Source organism: Schistocerca serialis, chromosome 1 (assembly GCF_023864345.2).
Source record: "Schistocerca serialis cubense isolate TAMUIC-IGC-003099 chromosome 1, iqSchSeri2.2, whole genome shotgun sequence".
NCBI lineage: Eukaryota > Metazoa > Arthropoda > Insecta > Orthoptera > Acrididae > Schistocerca > Schistocerca serialis.
In genome coordinates, this window is record NC_064638.1 from 377,738,637 (window position 1) to 377,760,346 (window position 21,710).

Sequence of the window (21,710 nt, forward strand, 5' to 3'; positions counted from 1 at the left end):
CGACCAGATGTTTTAAGTGGCTGAGAGACCTGGAGAAAGTGCTGGTCAGTGTAACAGCTGAATACCTCCTATGTCGAGATAGGTCAGGACAGCACAGCCAACTCGTGGTCTTGCGTTGTCTTGTTGAAAGCTGATGTAATGGAGATCGCCAAGATATGGTGCAGCCACGAGCCCTAACACATCAGAAATGTAGCGGCTGTTGCTCGACTACCGGCTATCTGATGCAGAGATTTTGGAACATATAGTGTGTTTGAACACTATGAATTACCTCAAAGGTAACAGTTTGTTACATATAATCAGCACGAATTCAGAAAATATCGTTCTTGTGAAGCACAAGTAGCCCTGTATTCGCACGAAGTAATGAGTGCTATCGATAGGGAATCTCAAACTGATTCCACATTTCTAGATTCACAGAAGGCTTGTAACTAAACTGCGTGTCTATAGTGGATCATCTAAGTTGTACGACTGGATTCGTGATTTCCTGTCAGAAAAGTCATAGTTCGTAGTAATAGACGAAAAGTTATCAATTAAAACAGAAATAATATCCAGCGTTCCCCAAAGAAGTGTTGTAGGCCTTCTGCTGTTCCCAATCTCTATAAACGGTTCAGGGTACAATCCGAGCTGCCCTCTTAAATTGTTTGTAGGTGAAGCTGTCATTAAAAAACCAAATCCAATTGCAGAATGGCTTAGACATGATATTTGCATGGTGCGAAAAGTGGGAATTTACTGTGAATAAGGAAAAGTGTGAAGTCATGCACATCATTTCCAAAAGAAATTCGTTAAATTTTGGGTACAAGGTAAGTCACCCAAATCTGAAGGCTGTCAGTCAACTAAATACCTAGGAATTACAATTATGAAGAACTTAAACCGGAACGATCACATAGCTTATGTTGTGCGAAAGGTAATCCAAAGACTGTGTTTTAGTGACAGAACGCTTTAAAGATGCAGTAAGTTTGATGAAGAGGCTGCTACACTACTCTTGTCCGTTCTTTGCTACAGTATTGTTGAGCGGTGTGGGATCCTTGCCTGGTAAGATTGACGGGGGACAGCGTAAAAGTCCAAGGAAGGACAGCTCGTTTTGTATTCTCACTAAGTAGAGTGAATCTCATGGATACGACAAACGAGTTGGGGTGGTAATCATTAAAACAAAGGCATATTTTGTTGCGGCAAGATGCCTTCACGAAATTTCAATCACCAGCTTTCTCCAGATTACTTTCTTGGTCCCGATCTGCATAGGGAGAAACGAGCATCGTCATAAAATAGAGAAATCAGAGCCCTCACGGAAAGATTTAAGTGTTGGTTTTTCCCACCTCTGTTCGAGAGTGCAACATTAGATAAATAGTCTGAGGATGGTTCCATGAACTCTCTGCTATGCACATAGTGTTAATCGTGGAGCAGTAATGTGGATGTAAATGACATGATAGTGTTGTGTGCTCGGATGCCGGATTGTGTAACGCTGACGAATGCAATCTGGCAACGTTTGTTTTATTTTAGCCTCCACATACAGGTATGTCCATTTTGATTCTGTACTCCGTATCTGGACTCGTCTGAAAGGTGGTGCCACTGCCGTGTCCATTGTTGCCATTGGGCACACCACTGTCAGTGCCCCTCTGTTGTCGCGTCTAGGGAAGGCGCAACACTCGTCGTCGTGCTGTCATTCGTCAGTGCACCGGACATCATCGCACTGTCCGCATCGATAGCTGTCTTGCTGCAGACAAGTCCATTTCCTGACGGAAGATACGACATGTGACTGTGCGATCCTGCGCGGCCTAACGAACAACATGTCCATTTTCTCGGGTACCATTGCCGAGGGTCAATTAAGATCTTCATGACGCTGAGCATGGCCTTCTGAACTCATCGATTCTATTTTCACAGTCGTAGGATCCCGACCAACATGAGAAGCAATACTGCAGGACGATAAACCGCAGTCTCAGGAGGCCACAAACTGCCACTGCCGAATTCCGATACGTGCTGATAGACGTTTCTGCTTCTTACACGAAACCTAACACAATCATCACACAGGTAACCAACATTTAGATTAGATTTCTGAAAGAGAAACCTGCCGTCTAATCGTTTCTTTAGATAGCGTGACTGCTATCCCCTTTGTGTGGTTACGCTGAAATGCTATTCATTTGCGTGTCAATGCATGAAACACACTCCACGCCTATTTGATGTTTTTTTTTAAATGTCGTGTTCATAATGTTGCAATTTTAATGGACAGCTCTGTGTTTCTTTATTAGTTACACGTTTTTTTAAGGGCCGAAAGCCACCTCCGTCCAGTTCACTAAACTGAACCCTTTATCCTCACCTCCAGTTCTTTCGTTCCGTTGTCCTCCCTTTGTTGTAAAATTAACTGCTCTTGGGTGACTCAGAGTATCATGCTCCCTTGCTGTCTTTCCCTAGATATTTTCTCGCCCGTCTTCTTGGCACATCGCTGGTTCGTACTTTTTTTGTTGACCACATTCCCAATACGATTGCTGGGAAACTTTCCCTTGTTTGTGGGAGTATGCTAGGGCTCTGCTTTGTCACCTCTGCTGTTTATTCTTTTCTTGGACGTCGCCATAACACTCATTCGACATCTTCTGGAGGATTGCTCGTCGGCCTGGGACATTTACTAGATTGGATTAATAGCAGAGGTAGAAAAGATCTACTGAAAAGCGGCGCGTTCGTCACTGGTCCGTTTAGTAAGTCGAGAGAGCTACGGAGATGCTCAACAAATTACAGCGGCTAACGCTACAAGAGAGGCGCCGTGCATCCTGGACAGGTTTACTGCTGAAATTCCGAGAGGACTCGCGCACCATATTACTTCCTTCCACAGGCATGTCACGACATGACCACGACAAGAAAATCATCGAAATCACAGCTAATACGGAGGTTCACCGATAATCAGTCTACCCACGCAAAATTTCCGGAGTGGGTATGAAGGTGGCGGTGGAGGCGCGGGGGAGGGGTAGGGGATAGGAGGGGGAGGGTAGGAGGGGACGAGTTAGAATGATACTCGACCCAGGGGTATATTGTTGAAACCATGTTTACTGCCGCAACCGGGTAAAACCTACGCCGGCCGATGTGGCCGAGTGGTTCTAGGCGCTTCAGTCCGGAACCCACTGCTGATGCGATCGCAGGTTTGAATCCTGCCTTGGGCATGTATGTGTGTGATGTCCTTAGGTTTGTTAGGTTTAAGTAATTCTAAGTCTAGGGGACTGATGACCTCAGATGTTAAGTCTCATTGTGCTTAGAACCATTTGTAAAACGTACAACAAGAAACAGACCAATCAAGTCATGAGCAGTACCTACTTCAAAAACTGAACTCGATCCCTGCTCCGACACACAAACTGACATTAATTCAGTATCATTCTGAAGAGAGGAGGAATATGAAACGATTACTGACTAGTAGCAGGCATACACAGAACCCTTTGTCGCGCTATCTCTAAACTATTTCGCTATTCGTCGTGAAAGTGATAAGAGTTTTCCCCTCGTATCTCAGATCCCGGCTTCGCTATTGTGCACGAGCCAGACATGATGAGATGCTAAGAAGTCACAGCGAACCTAAGTCACCAAATTAAAGCCCAATTACACTGGACAGTGGTGCGTCCCACCACTATGTATCGCGCAGAGTGTTGAACAATGCAAAAACCACTCGACAGTCGCTCCTTGAAGCGACTTTGTGATATTGAAGTCATTTACCGACAACATTCGAGAGCATCGTCTTCCATGGTGCGATCGTGAACAGAAAGCAGCACTGGGCACAGTCATATAGCGTACATACCGACTCGGTGTCCATGGACGAAAGTCATGTTGAAGAAGAAACAAACAAAAATGTAGAGACACTCAGTGAGAATAAGCTGCCTGACAAAAAAAAAAGTTAACTACGCAGAAGACAGTCCACGTACACATAATCGGTGGGTATGTAAATGATTCGAGTTGCAATTCTTTGCCACGGGTAGAGCGGCCACTGGAGTGCTTTATGTTGTTCGTGTTTAGCGTTGGTACCAAATCTGTTAGGATATAAACGGGAGCTGCGCTGCATTCTGTTATTAATAGGATTTATTATCAAATCCTAATATGATGGCTAGTTTTTTGCGAAGTAGTTTAACCACGTGTTCAGGGTACAGCGCGCCCAGGGCAAGCTGATATTTTCCGGTAGCCCCTTGAATCTCTGCAACCTGAAGAGCTTCGTTGATATGCTGCTTGCATACAACAAGAACGGTGCGATGTGAGTTTGAAAACGTCAGCAGAGTTAGTGTTGCATAAATGACTTTTAAATATCTAAATATGATGTGGAACGCAACAGTTGTTTAGAAAAATAACAGTAAATGTGAACTGTATCATTATTTCTTGAGTCCTTACTGTGAAGAAAACTATAACTATTCTCTTCTTCGTAAGCGGAGATCCGGACTGCAACTGATGGCGAATAAAATTTAATTTTTTTAGTCTTCGTAGCAATATCATAATAATAAACTGCTGTCTGCTAGTTGAAATAACTTTGTTCACATAGGAAAATTTGTGTCGTATCTTCTTCTGCCAGGAAACGTGGTACTTACAACGAACAAGTCTCTTCAATGTTGTCCTATAAAAATCTGTTATTGCTGATAAATCCAAGAATTCCTCTGTTTGATAGTATAGTGTATACCTGTCCAACCAGCCTGGTAGCATCTTTGAGGCAGTCGTCGCCACTCTGAAAGTATTTGTACCACCTGAATGTGGTAGACCGAAGTAGAAACATTTCTTGGAAGCGCTGATCCACTGATAGCGTTCGAGATTCCTTGTTACCGACAGATCCATTAACTGCCATCAGACGAACAGATGAATCTTGAGTATTTGAATACAGCGCATATAATGACGTAATTTAATAGGCAAAGAAGTAACTGCCACTTTCTCACATGGAGCCTCATGTTGTAGTAGTCTGTATGTTGCAGTACCCGTGTATGATAATACACGGTCTCTTGTAATGCTATCGACGTGTTCCTCTCTCTAGCTGTGTAACACGTTTACCCAGTCCCAGAGCCTTGTTTACCGTCATGAGAGCACAGCGATCCATACTACTGCGACAGCACGTCACTTGCGTGTTTACCATTAATGACGAAGCGTGACACCCTGACGTACGACGCTTCAATCAAAATCGATAGTACTACGCACCGTTTCACGTAATGGCCGAGTGGCACACAGAGACGTCTCCCTTAATGTATTTACAATTTGCTACTCACTATATGACTCATATGAATCCTGCCGTAGATAATGTTTTGTGTATATAAAAAATACTGAACCGCAACATACACGCGGTTGACTAAATAATAGAAACCTACGCAGTATCAGACAAGAAGCAACACAATGTGTAAAGAAAGAATTCGTGTGAGAAGAGACACTGCATAGCATTCATCAATCAACATTTAACCACCAAATTGTGTAATTTATTAAATCATCGGGGATAAATCGATAAGCAAATACAGAAAGATTTATGATATTGTAAATGTTGTGTTGGCAGAAGAGCCAACACCGTGTTACTAGAGGAGGCCCAAATGCACGCGTTTTAGCTCACGCAGGCTGGCGTGAGGAGGGAAGAACTATACTGACGTGAGGTCTGGAACATGACAAGGAATTAGAATTCAGAAAGCGGACTTAATTAGTTTGATACTTAACTTTAATCCATTAATGATGAACGTCGCTCTTGACGGTACATGATTCATAATATTATCTGTTCAGGATACATAGTAACTGAATATGGCGCCTTGCTAGGTCGTAGCAAATGACGTAGCTGAAGGCTATGCTAAACTGTCGTTTAGAGCGTATGCAGGCAGTGAACCATCGCTAGCAAAGGCGGCTTTACATCTGGTGCGATTGCTAGGCTGTCTCTCTAGACTAGACCTGCCGTGTGGCGGCGCTCGGTCTGCAATCACTGATAGTGGCGACACGCGGGTCCGACGTATACTAACGGACCGCGGCTGATTTAAAGGCTACCACCTAGCAAGTGTGGTGTCTGGCGGTGACACCACAGTAAAGAATGTGAAAATTCACTTAGAGGAGATACCATAAAAAGTCAGCACCAGAGGGGGCAAACTACATTATGAAATAAACTTGATACCTCGTAAATTATCATACAATGTGGCAGTTCTCAAACAACAAACACCGAAAAATAGTAGAGGGAAGTTTTCAGGAATGTTTTAGGGATTGGAAACAGAAAAGCATTTAGATGAACAGGAAATCACAACAAAACTTCCAGATTACAGATGAACTCACAGATGCCATCAGGAAATGACGAATACAGTTATAGTCACACACATATACAGCGCATAAGAACAGTCAGAAATAAAATTGTAAAAGTTCTTTTCTCTTGAAGAACCGCAGCCACTGGTTACCATAACCATGGTCTAACAGAAATTCGTATTCATTGAAAAAATCACTAAAATCGAACAAAATTCAGCAGCTCAATTACAAAAACGCAAAATATTGAGGAGCCTGCTCAAGAAAATATAATATGAACTGAAGACCACGGAAAGAAAAAGCAAGCGAAACAACGGATACTGCCACAAATAACTGAATGAGAAAGATGATAAATAAGATCACACGTTTTCACTTGGAAGTACTGCATAAAATAGAAAAAGGTACATCAAAATCATTACATAATTCATTCTTGTATGTGGAGAAAGTCCTAGATTAAAAGTACTATTTCTGCAATCCATTTGACAGATTTCGCCTTGTAACAGGACATTTCGAACATTATGCAAGGAGTTAGCTAACTATCCAAGATACCGTGTCCCATCTTCATGGAAATGGCCTATTGAAAATGTAAGCAGTTATCACATTCGCAGATCTCACGGAAAAGCAGAATGTTTACGTTGGGATAGCTTAAAATGTTCACAAATATAATGAGTCTACCATCACAACTGCTTTTATTTTCTACCGTAATTAGAGGCAAGCAGTAATCCGTTTACCGACATCACAAAGTGCTCGTTTGATCCTAAATTTATAAAAACGTGAAAGTAAACGAGCTGATGACTTAAAATCTACAGTTTCTACTCGGAGAAGTACTTAACAGTTGTTACCATATGAAAGGTGACAAATAAAATTGAACAAGCTTTGTAGAAAGAAAGTCTGTCACTTTGGGCTATGATTGGGAAGGCTTTCTATACAAAAGAGAATAGCACTGAATCCGTTTCGAAAGTCGCAAATGTTACCTCATATTCCCTTTTGACTTAATGGGTGGCGCTTGATTTGATAGGACAATGTTGGTTACCCTCACGATAAGGGCAACGGTAAACAAATTTCAGGTCTACGGCAGGATAATCAATGTAGTAAGCAAATTTCAGATTAGATAAGTGGAAGTGTCTTTCCTCGTTTCATAAATTAATTAGGTCCTGTTAGCTTTCACGTATTAATGAGCCTTAGACACCGACTAAATTCACCCTAAACAAATCTAAATGATTTATAGGCGAGATAATTACAGCATTCGTATACCTAGTGCCAGGTATCAATAACAACGTTTCTTTTTAAAGCATTGTGTACTAGAAATTTTTATTACTTTACTAAGCAATCGCGGCCCTTCTACATTATTTACTTTCAAAACGTTACTTGTAGATACGAAAGTTATAGCTATCGCCAACTTCAGGGACCTCTTGCTACGATCTGAGTTGCTACTTTATTGGAAGCGTATGCGTTACTGTCGGTTTTCTGTTCTTTTAACAGTTCCGATATGTTGCAATATTTCCTTGTAATATTGAAGGGTTGTATTGATGACTTTTTATTATTGCTCTTTTTTAAAGTGCAGCGCGCTAGTTTCTGAGACGGGAGCCAACCTGAATCAGATCCGAGCGGCGGATTAACAACTGTTGGTCTGATATACCGGCCAGCCTGACTGTGGTTCTTAGGCGTTTCCCACATTCATTTAGGCAAATGTTGGGCCGGTTCCCAGTCTCCGCCTTAGAAAATACGACCGACACTCAGCTCAAATACAGAAACACTTACAGAATAAAATTTACACGATTCACAGACAGGCGGCGCACATGACTTCTCTCCCTTAGGTTAACTGGCGAGTGGAGGGCAGTTTTTCGGATCATAAAAACAGTGGCCACCGTACTACGGAATAAACGCTAGAAAAGTATTTGTTCAAAACTTTTCTAGCCCGCACCAAGAGTCTTTATCAGAGATAAACAAAGTACTGGAATCATAAGCATTAAACTTCTAGGGCAAAGTTTTGTACTACCCTCTTGACTTGCATACTTTGTGCATTTTTTTTCATCAGGAGCTTTTTCCTCAATACTATTTGCAGCAGAGAAAATCGCTACATACCCTGTGTTAGGGTGAAAGTAAATCTGCATTTCAGTACAGCATGCGTGGTCTCCAGTCGCGAATAGAACAATGCGGCGTCTGTACACTATTCAACATTCAGCTGTTGTCGTGAGACCCTCAGCATGGCAGGTCTGCCTTGTAGCGGTTGTCCAGTCATCATCATCATATCATCATCATCCTAATCATCATCATCTGACGACCACTAGCTACAAATTATGGCTTGCAGTCACCCCAAGGAGACTGCAACAGAATTGAACACATCTACTCTGGAGGCAAATGGGAGAGCTGCATTGACTCAGATTCTACACAACCATGTGTACACAATCAATTTAACCCCTAGGGATCCATTAAGAAATGATAGTTCAACCCCTCCACCATTAAGAACCCAGCTGAACAAAGAAGTTGAGCAAGTAAATACCAGAAATGGAAGAGACACTTGGAATGGAACCTGTATTTACCCATGTCTCTTCAGTGCGCCTAGTTGCCTTTGAGGGTATTTTGAGATCTGTAGAAGATGTGATCTTCCAACCTATTATCCAGCCCTGCAATCTACATTTCGGTGATAGACTTTGAAAAAGATAGTGCAAGAGCACACAAAGCCCAACTCCTGAACACCTTACAGCAGGAGGGAGGAAACAACCAAATGTAATGGCCTGTGGTGTTTGCAGACATGAGCATTACTGAACAAGCTTGGAAGCAGTAGGAGTTTGTAATGTGCTGGCAAAGGAATCCTCCTCACACAATGATGAGCTTAGGAGTGCCATAATGTAAGGAGCAAACAGGGTTAGGCGGCATCATATCGACTACCTTGTCAACAATATGTCAAGAATGATCCAAGGATATTACAAACTGGAACAACATGGTGTGGAATGTCACCCAGCTGCAGATTTTCATTTCACATATCGAGTGGTGTTCAATGAGTAATGCAACACATTTTTTCTTGAAGCTGGTTGGTTTTATTCAGGAATCCAATACACTATATTATTCCCAACTCTTTTGGCTATAAACCCTATTTTTCAATATAATCTTCATTCAATGCAACATTCTTATGCCACTTTACTGGGAAGCATGGTACCACCTTGCTGGCCGACGTCAGAGCCAACATCTTGCTGCATCAATAACCTCCCCATCATCCATGTACTGCTTCCCATGGAGTGCATCCTTCATAGGGCCAAATGTATGGAAGTCGGAAGATACAATATCCAGGCTGTAGGGTGGATGAGGAAGAACAGTCCAGTGAAGTTTTGCGCCTTCCTATCAGGGTGCACAAACTTGTGTGAGACTTGCATTGTCATAGAGCAGGAGACATTTGTTCACATTTTTGTGGCAATGAGCATGCTGAAGCCAGTTCTTCAATTTCTTGAGAGTAGCACAATAACAAGGGTCGTTTGTGAAGTTCTCAGAATGGAATAGAAAAGAAGTATTTACATCGCTGAAACTTTTTTTTTTCGATGTAGTCACCCTGTAGATTAATGCACTTGGTCCAACGATGTTCCAGTGCCTTGATCCCATCTCGAAAATGAGTTTCCTCTAGGCCTGCACAATAGTTGTCAACTCTGGCTGTCAATTCTTTATTTGAAGTGAATCTTTGTCCACCAAGAAAAATTTTCAGTTTTGGGAAGAGATGGAAGTCTCACGGAGCCATATCAGGTGAATAAGGCAGGCGTGGCAACAGTTCATACCTTAGTTTCTGTAATTTTCCCATGGCGAAGGCACATGTGTGCAGGCCCGCGTTGTCTTGATGGAAGATGACTGTCTTCCTAGCTGAACCTGACCTTTTTTCGCGTATCTTTTGTTGCAATTTTTTCAAGAGGTTAGCGTAGTATTCTCCGGTAATTATTTGCCCAGATAATCTCCGAACAGAATTCCCTTCGCATCCCAGAACACCAATGCCATGACCTTTCCCACCAAAGGAAATGTCTCTGCTTTCTTTCGTGGTGGAGAATCAGCACGTTTCCACTGCTTTGATTGTTGTTTCGTCTCTGGGTATAGTAGTGAACCCAAGTTTCATCTATGATTACAAACCGGTGTGGAAAATCTTGTTCGTTTCTCCTAAAATGGATCAAACATTGTTCCAATATGTCAATTCTCACGCATTTTTGATTATCTTGCAGATATTTTTTTTATTTCTATTTCTTCAGTTCGAATGTGATACACCCTTTCAGAGGACATGGGGCAAGCATGAGCAATTTCATACACTTTCAATCGGCAATCCACCATAACCATTTTATACACTTTTGCAATGATTTCTGGGGTAGTGACAAACCTTAGCCGACCACTCCTCGGATCGTCATCTAAGCACTCCCGACAAAATTTAAATTCATTTGTCCACTTGGTAACAGTTGAATATGAGGGAGCAGAGTCTCCCCCTCCCCTCCCCCCCTCCCCCGTGTATTCTGGAAATCGGCATGATGACCTTTGCTTTCATACCTTTCTTTACGTAGTACTTAATCACTTCTTGAATCTTGACCTTTTTTTTTTTTTTTTTTTTTTTCTATCTTTGCAAACCAGTACACGGGAACAACAACAGAGCCATGTCACAACCACAGCTGTCTTCCAAGAGCACTGACATGGCACATGTTTACAGGCAACAGTCCAGTGAATATCACGTGAACAACTTGTTGCCCTGGCACTAACCTCTGGTATTGATTCCGAGAACTTTTCAAACCACCCTCATACTTCAGAGTTGACTGTTGCATCATGTGAAAGGACATCAAACAGACTAGACCCTTCAGAGTCCTGGAAGACCACCACCATGACTTCACCAGCTAAGGGTGCAGGATTGAACTTTTTCTTCAGAGGAAAGATGATGTAGTGCCACTTTATGGATTGTCATTTTGTTTCCAGTTCAAAATGATGAACCAGTGTTTCATCACCTGTGATGATGATCAATAAAAAAATTGCCACGATCAGCCACATAACATGCAAGCAATTCCACAAAGATGGTCCTTTGCTGCTCTTTATGGTCTTCTGTCAAGTGGCAAGGAATTCACCTTTGAATACCCCAACCAGTGAATGAGTGTGTCAGCACTACCAACAGAGACGTCCAGTTGAGCAGCAAGGTGTGTGATTGTGATCCACTGATTACTTCGAATGAGAGTGTCCACATATTCTAGCATTGCATGTATATGGCTGGCTGACACACAGGAGGTCGGATAGGTTTATGTGATCTTGTTCTGATGATGACAGATGCCTTGCCCAATAACTTACTGTGCTTTTGTTCACTGCTCATTCTCCGTAGACATTCTGTAGATGCCTATGAATGTCTGTGATGCTCTGGTTTTCCGCTGAAAGAGACTCAATTACAGCCCTCTGCATGGCAGGCAGCTGTGTTACAGTCACCATTCTGGAAGCTATGTAAAGTTCCACCACCAATTGGAGCTTCATGAAACTATAGTGGCTGAAGTGGGAATATTCCATGATGTCCTACAAAAAATTCCGCATTTTTTAACCAAAATTGGCTGAAAAAGAAAGTATTGCGTTACTTATGGAATGCCTCTGATATGTGCAAAGCTGTGCTCTTTTGCACAGATTGCCTTTCTTTGTGTTATTGTTTGGCTTTTATTTCATGGTAAGATACATTTTTTCAGTTTCATAAAGCTTAGTCTTTCATTACCTGCACCCCTTGTATCTAGACCTACACACATACAGATATGCAAGTGGCGCTGGTGCAAAACTTTTCTTTTTTTTAGCAGTTTATATACTTCTATATATACTTATATACTAGCAGTTTATATACTTCTTCTTTACTTACGAGGATACCATTATAGTGCTGGTAAAATAAGCAGTATAGAAATTTAAAAATGTATTTATTTTATTCTTCTGGAACTAATTTAGACTGTTTTAGGTTTAGACTGTTTTAGGCTATTTAAGGCATGGTACTAGGATTCAGCTCTGAGAGTTGGGTGGTCAGCTTCTTACTGTCTCCTCCCCTCCCCCATCCTCCCACCCACCAAATATAACATGCTGGCATTCTCATTTTCACACTTGCAGAGTGCCATAGATTTTAATAGTAACAAAAACATAATACATAAAATGTAATAACAATAATAATGTCCGAGAAAGGAAAGAAATAATAATAATAACAAAATTTTTAAAATAAATGCTTTACTATAAAATCCAAAAAAAAATTCAGTTTAGAGAAATACAGTATTTGAAAACATTTGTCCAAAAATTTAAGAACTACATTCATCATAAATCAATTTCAGAGCCCTAATAATAATAGTCTCCCCCCAACTTCAACAAGTCCATATGTTAGACAATATAAAATTAAAGTGTGTGCTTGCCATTATCTGTGTTTCACTTGGCACTATGATTACGAACACAGGTCTGCAGCTTATGGCTATGTGAGAGTGTAAGGTGGTTGTTGACTCTGTTAGAGTTCATCCATGTACAGGAAGGCAGTCTTCCTGTTGTCTTTCTTTTTTTTATTTTGTTAGTGATGGTTCTTTCCCTTTCTGTCTTGCCTTGCTTAAGTTCCTGTGGTTTTTCAGTCCTACCCACATACTTATAGACCACATTAGATTGTTGGTAACAACAGGTACAGTCAACATGTGAATATGTGCCTTTACCCAGCTGAAATGTTACTGCTCAGACCGAAACCCATCCACATAGACAGGTGCTCACTGGTGCTGCAAATTCTCCTGTGTTAAATGTACCTTCTTGTCATTTCCACTTCTATAATTTTCATTTCTTTCACCGTCCCCACCCCCCACCCTCGCCCCCTTTGGATCTCAACTTCGTTTATTTGCTAAGTATGTTACTGGTGTTAATGCCATGGAAGATGTGAGGGATGGGGATGGTACACCATGATTTGGTAACAATATCTGCAAGTTACTGCAAATTCAGATTGTCCTATATGGTAGATTAACATGATGCTAAAATAGTTACAGAAATAAGTGAATGGTGAATTTTTCTTCTTTAGTGCCAGCAGCATAATATATGTCTGATAAAGACATGATAATTTGAGTAGATGCACCAAATAGCTGCTTATAATAAATACTCTTTATTTATGACAGACTGTTTTGACTTCATCACCATTTTCAAGTATGTCTAGATTGATGTGACGTCCATATTACATCATCAGTGGACTGTCTTATACATCTACATCTACATCTACATTTACACTCCCCAAGCCACCCAACGGTGTGCGGCGGAGGGCACTTTACGTGCCACTGTCATTACCTCCCTTTCCTGTTCCAGTCGCGTAATAACTGTCACTGTTTTAATAAGATGGTAAATGTTATCAATATGTTGAAAATGAAACGTTAATTACAATGTGATGGTAGTTTGACAGTTCCACTCTTATGCTGTTGTGTCGTAACAGTGGAACTGCCAAACTACTGTCACATTGTAATTAACATTGCATTTTCAACATATTGACATCATTTACCATCTTATTAAAATTGTGACAATTATAAGACAGTCCACCAATGATGTAATATGGATGACACATCAATCTAGACATACTTGAAAATGGTGATGAATTCAAAACAGTCTGTCATAAATAAAGATTACCTATTACAAGCAGCTTTTTGCTACACCATTGCCTTCTGCTAGTACTAAAAACATCTTGTTATGCTCTCTTCTATTGCTCACTCTGTTGCACTCTGAATTTTTTTTTTTTTAAATGATGATTTCCAGAAGTAAGAAGAGACATGGATGAACATACCTCAAAATCACAGTACTGACTGCATTCACATATTATGCAGAGGAAATCTTGCTGAGATTGAATGGTGTATACATTGAAAGTATTTGCTACTGTGTCTTTAATTAGATATATTAAAGTACTGTCATCAGTTTGTGGCAGAAAGTTGCTATGACAGGTATGAAACTCTGCAAAATCATGCTAGTAACACTGAAGTAATACCTTGAGTGCAGTTTTGCAAGTTTTGTTGAATGCTGAAAATGAGGTACATACTTCATCTTCTCTGTCATGCCAGAGTTTACAAAATAGTACTCACTAAGACATCATTAGACAATTATACTGTCGCAGTTCAAAATGTAGCTTAGGTGAAAAGTGTCCCCTGTGTCCTCTGTATTTTCGAAGTTGCAGAGGATAGAAAACACAAGCTTCACCATTTTTAGCTTATGAGTCAATGGTCAATAGCTTCATAGAAAAATGTTTGCAATTGTCTATGGAATCATGATTGTACCTGGGCATGCACCTATTCATATGAAACAAATTGATGGCCATGAATATCTTCCTTCAGGACTAAAAAAAAAAGATCGTTGCAGAAGTTTCACTGGGAAGCCCTTACCCATCTTCCATACAGTCCCAATCTCTTCTCATTTGATTTCTATTTGTTTGGAGCTCTGAAGTCAGACAGCCATTCCACTCACATTGCCTGGGACAAAGAGATGCATGCCTGAGTAAAATCATGGTTCCACAGGAAACTCAAAACATTTGTCCATGAAGGCACTGGCTATCTAGTCTCACTGCAGGACAAATGTACTAACAATTATGGTGATTACTTTTGAAATAACAGTTTACTTTTTTTTCCATTCATCTCATTTTCATTTGACTGCCCCTTATAGCACTGTCATAGTACATATATTCTGATCCTAAAGTATCTAAATCACTCACATTCTTTGACTGTTGTCAGTGTACAGTCATTTGCAAAAAGCAGTAGTAGATAACATCAGCTATGTGTATTACAGGGGAATTTGTCTGCAGCTCGTGATCGTGCGGTAGCGTTCTCGCTTCCCACGCCCGGGTTCCCGGGTTCGATTCCCGGCGGGGTCAGGGATTTTCTCTGCCTCGTGATGACTGGGTGTTGTGTGATGTCCTTAGGTTAGTTAGGTTTAAGTAGTTCTAAGTTTTAGGGGACTGATGACCATAGATGTTAAGTCCCATAGTGCTCAGAGCCATTTGAACCATTTTTGAACAGGGGAATTTCTTTGTAAAGCTGGCTGCTTCTTCTAATTTAACTATGTTAATTTATATTTTATGGGAGCATAATTCAAATACAGCAATTTATGGACAGTTAATTGTTAACAGAGCTTATAGAATCAAATTCAAAAGGCTATTTCTCTCGGTTAATGTATGTATTGACTCATACCATATCCTTAAAGATAATCCTTCATGACAGGATCTGCAGTACATGAATGACTGGGTAAATAGTTGTCTCGTGGTAGCTGTTAATATGTAAATTGTCAGTCTTCACCATTTTACAATGTATAAATACTAACTTGTAAGTTACTTAAGAAATAAGCCCTTTTGCTAAGAGTACAACATGGTCTTGTCTATATAGTAAGTAGATATGAACAAAATCATATATAGTAAGTATTGATATTCTTTGATAACCCATGACTTGCTACCATCAGAGGACAGTGCACCTGTTATGGATACTTTTACAAGTACTGTGAACTATTTTCAGCAAAAACAATCTGTAACACCTTTAGTTAGGTTTCCGAGTGTAATGGTACAGAGCTTAAGGTCCTGCTGGAGGGCAGGATTAAAAAGCTTACTCTGTCATCCAGATTTAGGGTTCCCATTGTTTTCTCCATTACATCAAATATATATCAATAAAGCCATGGCCCATTTCCTTTCCTTTCCTTCTCCAATTAAATTAGTGCTCCATCTCTATCACCTAACGTTTATAGGACAGTAAATTCAAGCTGTCGAACTTCCCTTTGAAGCATTTTGTAGTTTTGATTTTTTTTATATACGAGGTTAATAATGATATTATGGAAGCATGGTTAGCACTGGTAAGAAACACTTTGATGTGATTACAGTTCATGTCTTAAAATTTATTATTAAAATAAGATGTGACTCATTAATGATATGCATTTTCAGATTGAAGCTGCATTGTGTGAGCTCCAGTTCACAATGGAAACTGTGAAGAAAATAGGGCGAGTCTTTGAAAGTGAACTTGAAAAGGGAATACATGAGGAACCATCTTCTCTTCAGATGGAAAATACATACATACCAGAACTTCCTGATGGAACGGGTAACTAGACAAAAACCGTAGCACTCTTTGGTTATTAGTTGTATGTTTGAGTCTGGATAAAATCTAAATTCACTTTTTGTGCACACTTTGTTTCAGAAAAAGGGAAGTTTTTAGCCCTGGACTTGGGAGGTACTAATTTTCGTGTAATTCTTCTTGAACTGGATGATGGTAAAGTCACTGATGAAAAGGTCAAGCACTACCATCTTGATGATGAATTAAAAGTAGGATGTGGTGACAGACTATTTGGGTTTCTGGCAGAATGCATAAGTGATTTCGTAAAAGAACAAAATCTGACTGGAGCAAGACTACCATTGGGTAATGTATGAAACAATGACAAGAAATATTAGCGTTTATTACATTCACCATTTACATTTAAGATAGTTTGCTGGTCTGAAAGAAAAAGTAGTAAAGTATTATGCAGATGTGCCATTAATACTTATAAAATTTTGTTGGTGAAAATTAATTTTCTTCTAGTTCAACTCTGATAATAACCTTAAAAAGGCTCATATCAGTGCAACCAGGTGTAAATGCCCAAATTACCAGATACTGAGGCCTAAATATTGACCATGTCCCACACAAATTCTCTTTTTACTGAATCATTTACTGTATCTTATATACTGATCCAATTTTCAAAGTGGTTCAATTAATCATACTTGACAATATTTTTTATGATAAATAAGTTTTGTATGGGGGTACACTTAAATGCATAATATCACTGTCAGTATGAAAAGTTATCAACAAAAAATGCAAAATATGTATGTGAAAATAACTAGACTCTGAATAGAAGAGCTACTGATATCAGGAAACCATGCACAAAAAGATGATAAGTAGTAGATGAAATAACAGAGAGAGTCCTCCTTCTGAGTGACCAAGTGTACAAAATCCACTCCCTCCCCCCCTCACACACACACATACACTCTTAGATAACATTCTTTCAGCATTGTGTTCCAAATGGTGTAAGTAATGAATTAGTTATCATAGCTGGGGTGGGTGGGATATGGAAGAACTAAGAGCCATGAAAGGAAAGGAGTCAAGAAGAAATGTACGTGTGAGGAATGTAGATGTGTTTGGAGAGGAGGTGCTGGCATCTGCACAGGGAGACAGGGAACATTTATGAAAAGTACTGAGAAAATATGACATGGGGGTTTGGAGGATACAGAATAACAGAGAGAGATAATGATGAAGAAGATGCAAATGGCCAAGGGTGAAATGGAACAGTATGAGGGGGAGAGTGAGGCTATCTTAGTGGCAATATGGTGGAGTGGAAGAGGAACAAGAGAGAGGATAATGGGTTTTGGAGAACAGACCAGCATAGAATAAACGGCAGGGGTTGTGGGAGAAAAGGTTATATACCAAGAGGGACTGCCACTTTAGCAATTAACAAAAGCTGATATTGGGGAAAGGTGATTAAGATGGCATGGGCTGTAAAACAGCCATTGAAGTCAACTGAGTAGTGTTCTCTTCAGCTTGGTGTCCTGCTTGAACATGTTCACAGTTTAACAATGATAATTCATTCTGGAACATAGTTTGGTTGTGGTCACTTGTGAAATCAATCACATCATCTCCCTGCTCTGCTGTAGCTACTGCACAGCATCCAGTTTGGTATTATCACAGAACAACCATCTGGATGAATATATATCACTAAACTGTGATAAAATGTATAACAGACCACCCTGTTGCAGAGTGTTCTCCCCATAAAATGTGTAATTGGCCTAAATTTCTGCTTCACAACCTATGTCATCAGGCCCCTACCTCCCAGTAAAATCTTTTTGGCATTGCACAGATACAACATCCAAAACATTTTATTTGTTGCCTCAACTAATATGTATTCACTAGCCTCTTATCATCACGTACCTCTGTCTTGTTTCTTGTACCACACTGATATGATCCTTCCTGAACCCTTACCTTGCTAATACAACATACTCTTGAGCATCTGAAAGTCTCTCAGCACACCATTGGACGAGTTTTGTGTGATGTTAGGCTATTAATTTGGGAGTATATAACTTCAGGTTTGTTTTCATCCACAAAGAATCAGTGATGAGAATTTAGTGAGCTAGAGGGTTTTCATACTGGTTGCATTTACCCTGGAGCCTTCACAATTTAGCTGTGAAGCAGAAAGACCTGGAGAGTGTTAAAACTATAAATGGCTGTAACAGACCTAATAAATTACCCCCCCCCCCCCCCCCCCCACACACACACACACACACTGCTATATGTTTGGGAGTATTCAATTGCAGGGATCAACACTTTATAGCTGAGTGGACGTAAGTTGACCCCTGAGAGTTGCAGAATGCTGGGTGTGAGAGCTTTGCGTACCTACCGCAACCAATCACATGATGCAGTTTTGTAAACATCTCTATGGCAATGCCTCAGTGTTGCGCCATCTCTGTAGACAGCTACTGTTTTTGCCTGTAGCTGTTTGAGCATCACAATTAAAAGCTGGGAACAGTACTGGTAACTGTCAGGGATCTTCTTACACTGACTCATTTATATCAATGTTTGCTCCCAGAATGAATCTGTGAAGAGAACTGAGTGAGCTGGACATGTTCCACACTAGTTGCATTTGCCCAAGACTGTTGTTTGCAATGTTACTGTGAAGCGAAAATACCAGGTAGGCATTAAAATTAATAATGGCTGTAGCAGACCTAAAAAACTAACTCATACATTCTAAGGCATATTTTACAGAGCAACTGTCAGACATCAATGTCAACTAATGCATGAAATTTCAATTGCATCTAAGATAGTGAGATGAGTGATGGAGTGAGCTATCAGTTGGTGATGGTACCTGTTATTCATGTTCTTGGTGCTGTCCAGAAGCCACTGATTGCACAACTGAAACTGCAGTGTTGCTTAGAAGGCTTCAGACAATACTGTCACTAGTTCGTAGAGCAGCATAACAACTTCATTGGAAGTGATGCAAAGCTATATTTTCTGGTTTGGTGTTGGGCTATTAATATTGTTAAATATCAAAATGAACAAAGACATTCATGGAAAAGTTTTAGACAACACCATCTCCCCATACTGTGGCAGCTACTTGAAACAGAACTTGTATGCTTCAATTTGATAATGTTCATGACGAAAAAGTAAAACACTTTATCACACTTTATAGAACGTACATATTAGGTGGATTTGATGAACTGGCATCACTGAAGTTCTCACTTGAATATCATAAAACATCAAGAGGACACTTGTGCACCACTTGAATTCATCCATAAACATTCCAACAACTACTCACCAAGCTTCAGGAAGAGTGGGTACAAATTCCACCTGCAGTGTTTCAGCACTTAATGAAGCGAAACTTCCTGCCAGATTAAAATTGTGTGCCAGACCAAGACTCAGACTCAGGACCTTTGCATTTCATGGGCAAGTGCTCCACTGACAGAAATACAGCCGTGAAGATGAGTTGTGAGACATTATTGGATAGCTCAGTTGGTAGAGTATGACTGTAGGTGTCCATCCTTTCCGTGTGTCACGTGAGTTGGATTCTTTGCGTATGCATTGGAAACACAATTTCAGAGACTCATAGATTTCTGCTCTGGGTCTTGGATAACACATTCTATCTTTTGTTCTTGGTTGTAAGATTTTTCTTATAATATTAATTTCTTTTATTTTAATTGCTCTTTTAATGTTTTACCAGAACAAATAAAAAAAAATAAGCTTCACATGAAAAAAAAATGTGTAGAACCAGGTTCTACATAAAAAACTGTGTACAGTTTGTCTTAAACATTTGTTTTGATTCTTGGTAGTTGGTACTGTAATTCAAGAAAATCCATGTTCTCATTTTTGCATGGAAACTGGTTATGGGTAAATAAAAAATACTTATTTACTTTGCAAATTTTGATTCGCTAAAACTAAAACTCTCCCTCTCTCCCCATAGGGTGAGGTTTGAGAGAGAGGAATTAGTTTTACAAATATTGTCTCCATTTTTTCTGCAGGTTCGGATAAGTTTTGTTTGTTTCATGATCATTAGACCACACAACTTTAAATTATCACACAAATCATCTGACTAGCTAACTAACTAACCAAACATCCTACTTATTAACAAGTGAACTCATTAGCTAACTGAGTAAGCAAAGTAAAAGACTAACTGAGGAAAAGATTTTCTTGAATTACAGAAAAAAAAGGTTTAAGACAAAATGTACATAGTTTTTTATGTAGAATCTGATCCTGCAATAAAAAATGGGGGTTGCCATTTGAAATTTTAAAGTTGCCTCCCACCCCACCCCCAGGGGGCTGGGGTGGTGGGCTAATTTTAGCACCAGTAGATATCCCCCTCAAAAACAATCAAACTTGGATTCTTCACATTTTTTCATGTGAAACTTATTTTTTGAGTTATTCTGGTTTGTCAGCTTTAAATTTACACGCTGTATAATGTCAAATTTTACAGTTCCAGGAAACACTTTTTTTTTTTTTTAACTGAAATGTTGTTTCTGTATCAGATAGATCTTGTTGATGAAATTTGTTGTTCTGCGTATCTTGCTGTAAATTTCTGTGCACATAGGTCATTCTGCTACATATTTTGCATCCTGAAAGTATTCAGATCCAGTTCTGTCACCCAATTTTTAAATTGCACAGCAGTAAATAAAGTGAATTAAGATATAAATGTGTCCTTGAAGTAATGTCAGTTGTAAGTTATTTAGTGTGTTTTATCTTCATATGGATTTGAAAGCATACTTTTTTTTGTTATCAGCAGATGGAAGACAGAACTGAAATCCCAGCACAAAATGTTCATTCTGTATTATGGAGAATTCCTGTCCCTGAATTGTGCATTCTCAGCAGATGACAGAGAACAAATTTATGTTACTGTTGGTTAAGTGTTATAAGCTTATACTCTCATACAGGCTTTTAATGTCTTTTATTTTTTTCTCATTAGTCTTTTGTTTCTATTCACAGGTTTCACATTCTCATTCCCAATGATACAAAAAGCACTTGATGTTGGAATTCTTGTGACATGGACAAAGACATTCAACTGCCCTTCAGTTGTTGGAAAAGATGCAGTCCAAATGCTGAAGGATGCCATTCACAGACGTGGCGATACACATGTTGAAGTTTTAGCAGTTCTTAATGACACAACAGGTATAAAGCATAAGGTTTTACTGCTTTCCAAATCACAATCAAGTGCTTCTATATGTCCCTTGATGGGTCTTTTTAGTATTAGCCAGTGTTAGAATGTTCAACATAGATTTATCAGCTATTATTAAGGATAATGTTACAGGAACCTTGGTACAAGGTGCTGTGCTGGACAACAGAACTGCCATTGGGCTAATCCTTGGCACTGGCAGCAATGCTTGCTATTTGGAAAGAGCAGACAGAGTTCAGCACTGGGAGGGCCAACGACATGGAGAGAAACAGGTGCAGTATATTCTGATTTAGTACTTCTTAATGAAGTAAGAAATAAAACTACTCTGAAAGAATTAGAATTTCCTGTAGATAAAAAATAATTAGCTCTCTAATTTATAATTAAAAGCATTCTTT

At 39.8% G+C, this 21,710-nt stretch overlaps 1 protein-coding gene across 1 annotated transcript in view; it reads left to right on the plus strand.

The window, feature by feature from the left end:
* Positions 1-21,710, plus strand: part of LOC126470926 (hexokinase-1-like) — a 276,017-nt gene that overhangs the window by 226,043 nt on the left and 28,264 nt on the right. The window contains exons 3-6 of the mRNA XM_050098957.1: positions 16,082-16,235; positions 16,332-16,550; positions 21,129-21,311; positions 21,451-21,587. Of these exons, the coding sequence (XP_049954914.1) occupies positions 16,082-16,235; positions 16,332-16,550; positions 21,129-21,311; positions 21,451-21,587 (693 nt within the window). The remainder of the gene's footprint in view (positions 1-16,081; positions 16,236-16,331; positions 16,551-21,128; positions 21,312-21,450; positions 21,588-21,710) is intronic.